Source organism: Chelonoidis abingdonii, chromosome 20, assembly GCF_003597395.2.
Source record: "Chelonoidis abingdonii isolate Lonesome George chromosome 20, CheloAbing_2.0, whole genome shotgun sequence".
In the NCBI taxonomy this organism is placed as follows: Eukaryota; Metazoa; Chordata; order Testudines; family Testudinidae; genus Chelonoidis; species Chelonoidis abingdonii.
In genome coordinates this window covers 21362708-21365804 of record NC_133788.1, presented here as the reverse complement: position 1 = coordinate 21365804, position 3097 = coordinate 21362708, and the positions used below count along the sequence as shown (strand labels likewise).

Here is a 3097-nt window from a genome sequence, read left to right as displayed (position 1 = left end):
TCTGTGACAGTTCCTCAGATTTGTCACCTACAAAAGCCGGCTCAGGTTTGGGTATCTCCCTAACATCCTCAGCCGTGAAGACTGAAGCAAAGAATCCATTTAGTTTCTCCGCAACATACAGATGTTGAGACAGTTCAGGCCTCTCTTTGCACCCTCCCTTCAGAGTTTCATTCAGATTGCAGGGGCATGCTGCAGTGCATCTGATTGCAGATCCTATGTCTATACAATGTGACTGTTCTCATCTGTCAAACTCAAAGTAATGCCTAAAGTAAAGAACATAATAATGTCAACTTCTGAAGTGTCAGAACATTTCAAGGCACTTTCCCAAAGAGCTACAATTCCTTAATGGGACCAGCAGCTGAGCTCATCAATAAATACAATTTAGCCATGAAAGAAATTTAGCAATTAACTTTTGAGTTCAAAGATTTCTTAGAATCAGGGGAAATATATGAACCATAGCTGAATCTGTTCTGCATGCTCCTTTCGCCCCCTGCATGACAAACATCCAGGTGATGGGTTTTGAGCTCCTATTAACATGTAATCACCTCCCTGTGTTAATATCTTATGCAGTCATTCCTGGACCCTGAAAACGCTCATTTATGTAGCAAAGCATGTTGAAAATTGGACTAGATGGACAGTCAAATGAAGCTAGGGCTGCTTATTTAACTACCTTCAAATGATACAGTGTTGGCATTCAAAGGTCCTTCCCATGCATTTCAGTGAGAACAGGACTGTGCTTAAATAAGCTCAGAAATAATTTAGATTGTCATAAAAAGGCATCCACCCTTTAAACCCAGGTTTCCTTCTTGGGAATCTAAGTTTGCTCTCAGCAGAATAGCTAAGAAGCAAACAGAATTGAACAGAAATTCACATGGCACAAAAGTAGGTTCTGACAGAATTTGAATTGCCGGTGGGCTGTCGCACAAGAGGCTGGGGGCTTTGCCTACCCTCGTGATGCTGTGAGCTTGTAATCATCTTGTTGTTTTGCATTCTTTCTCCTGTTGCTCTGCTCAGGGTGCCAGGTCCTTACGCTCAAGTCAGTAAACCTCCTCCGGAAGTATATCTCCATCCTGGATGTGCCCATTAGCTGCCTCCAGTCGCAGGATGTTCTCTTTATACTAACCAAGGAGGAGTCTGAGCAAGCCAAGGTGAGATGCATTGTTCCTCCCCAGCCTGTTTGAGCATTTCAGAATCCTTGTGAGAGCTTCAACCAAAAGTGCCTCATGCATGTAGAACTTAAAAATATATATACTGCACATGGAGTGTAATTGGCACATTTCAAACAGTCATAAGAACATAAGAATGGCCATACTGGGTCAGACCAAAGGTCCATCTAGCCCAGTATCCTGTCTTCCGACAGTGGCCAATGCCAGGTGCCCAGAGGGAATGAGCAGAACAAGTAATCATCAAGTGATCCATCCCCTGTCGCTCATTCCCAGCTTCTGGCAAACAGACGCTAGAGACACCATTCCTGCCAATCCTGGCTAATAGCCATAGATGGACCTATCCTCCATTAATTTAACTAGTTCTTTGATTTATGAATAATCAGTCTTTGATTTATGAAGCATCAATGGATTTGCTTCTAGGAATATTTACTTGTCAAGACAAGTTGCTTTGTACGCCATTCAGATGGTGGGATTGGGCAGCTCTTAGACTCTGGGTGGTCAGAGTGCACTCTTATATTTGATGGTGATGTGGACTGTGGACACTACAGTTCCGAGCATGCAGGATTCTATCTTGATATGCTTTCTGTGTTATATGAATACTTGTGGCAGCAGGCTCTTAGCAAGTTGCCCTGTCTTTTGGGCACACTTTGGGTTATTCTGCTGTGTGAAATCTCTCTACATTCTAGTCAAGAAACCTCTTATCACCATATGATTAGAGCTCCCGCCACAGTATATTAAAGTAAACATTACAGAGCAAACAGTGCTCCTAATCGACAAGTAACACCCATAGCACTGTTGTATTGTTGAGGGTAGTAACAGAAAGTTCCAAGTACAAAAAATCCTCTGATATTTCAAGCCACAGTGGCTAGACCCTTGAATCTGACCTTCCTACTGAAACTTACTTTCCAAGTGGCATGTCATAAATACATGAAATGGGCCCCAACTAGCAACTTCCGGTCACATGCAACCACTTGAAAATAGCCCCAGTGATTCCAGTATAGCATTGTTTGAGTTTAGTCAGAATCCCACCGCTGCTAAGCTGTGTTTGTGCTGGTCCTTTGGTGGGTCACTGAAGACAGATTTCACTGTAAATCTAATAGAGAACTTTACAGAAAGCCCTGAAAGCTGTCTTCCGAATGGGTTTGGAAGGTCTAATGTTTTCTTGCATATTTTTATCTTTCTAGAGAGCCATGCGGTGCCATCACAGCCAGCTTCTCTGGTTCCGCCACACCTATATCCTGTTCTCACGCTTCATGGTGATCAATTCACTTTGCTGTCTGTAAAGAAAAGGAGAATCATACACACTTCCAGGGGTATTGAGAGACCAGAGAAGGGAGACAAAGAAAAGAGAGACTCTGCCTGACCAAGCACTATTGAAAGCTCTTGCTTCTTTAATGTCTCAAGAAGAGGACAGAATTCCACCTTCTGGGTGCCCTGCAGCCTTTCAGATTGAAACATACAGTATTTACATCCTTCTAGGTGTCCTTTGCCTGACAGCCTGGGTTCAAACAATTACTGAACTCCCATTGTAATAGCATAACTGATCTTAGAACCACCAGCAAATCAGATTGATCTGAGTCTAATTAGTAGTGAAGTAGAATTTTGGAGGTGTTTAGGATACAGCATTTACTGTATGTGCTTTTGCAGTGGGTTTCCCCAGGGAGACCAGGCCCAGATCACCACCTGGTGATTCCTGCTTTTTATCCATTTCCCTCTGCTGTAAAGATCAGGCACTAGGAGTTACTTGTCTAAGGATACACATTGTCCCTTGGGGTTTGAACCAGGATCCTCACAGCCCTCAGGCTGTAACACTGAACCACACAGGCCTGCCTATCAGTCAGCCAGTTCCTGCTAATGGAGGGCTGGTTTCTTGACTTTAAAATGCCAAAAGTTTAGGGATAAAATATTAAAAATTATACAGATTAATATAA

At 42.9% G+C, this 3097-nt stretch overlaps 1 protein-coding gene across 6 annotated transcripts in view; it reads left to right on the top strand.

Moving 5' to 3' along the window:
* The window catches only part of PIGL (phosphatidylinositol glycan anchor biosynthesis class L), an 86518-nt gene extending 83421 nt beyond the window's left edge, over positions 1–3097 (top strand). For 3 of the 6 annotated variants that reach the window (XR_012657337.1, XM_032784416.2, XM_032784375.2), the window contains 2 exons: positions 1015–1148; positions 2351–3097. Coding sequence is in view for 4 of the 6 variants with exons in the window: in XM_032784416.2 (XP_032640307.1) it covers positions 1015–1148; positions 2351–2449 (233 nt within the window). In the remaining 2 variants the exon portion in view is untranslated. Of the gene's footprint in view, positions 1–1014; positions 1149–2350 lie in introns of those variants that run through there. The other 3 variants (XR_004374218.2, XM_075074001.1, XM_075074000.1) reach the window with 3 other exon arrangements.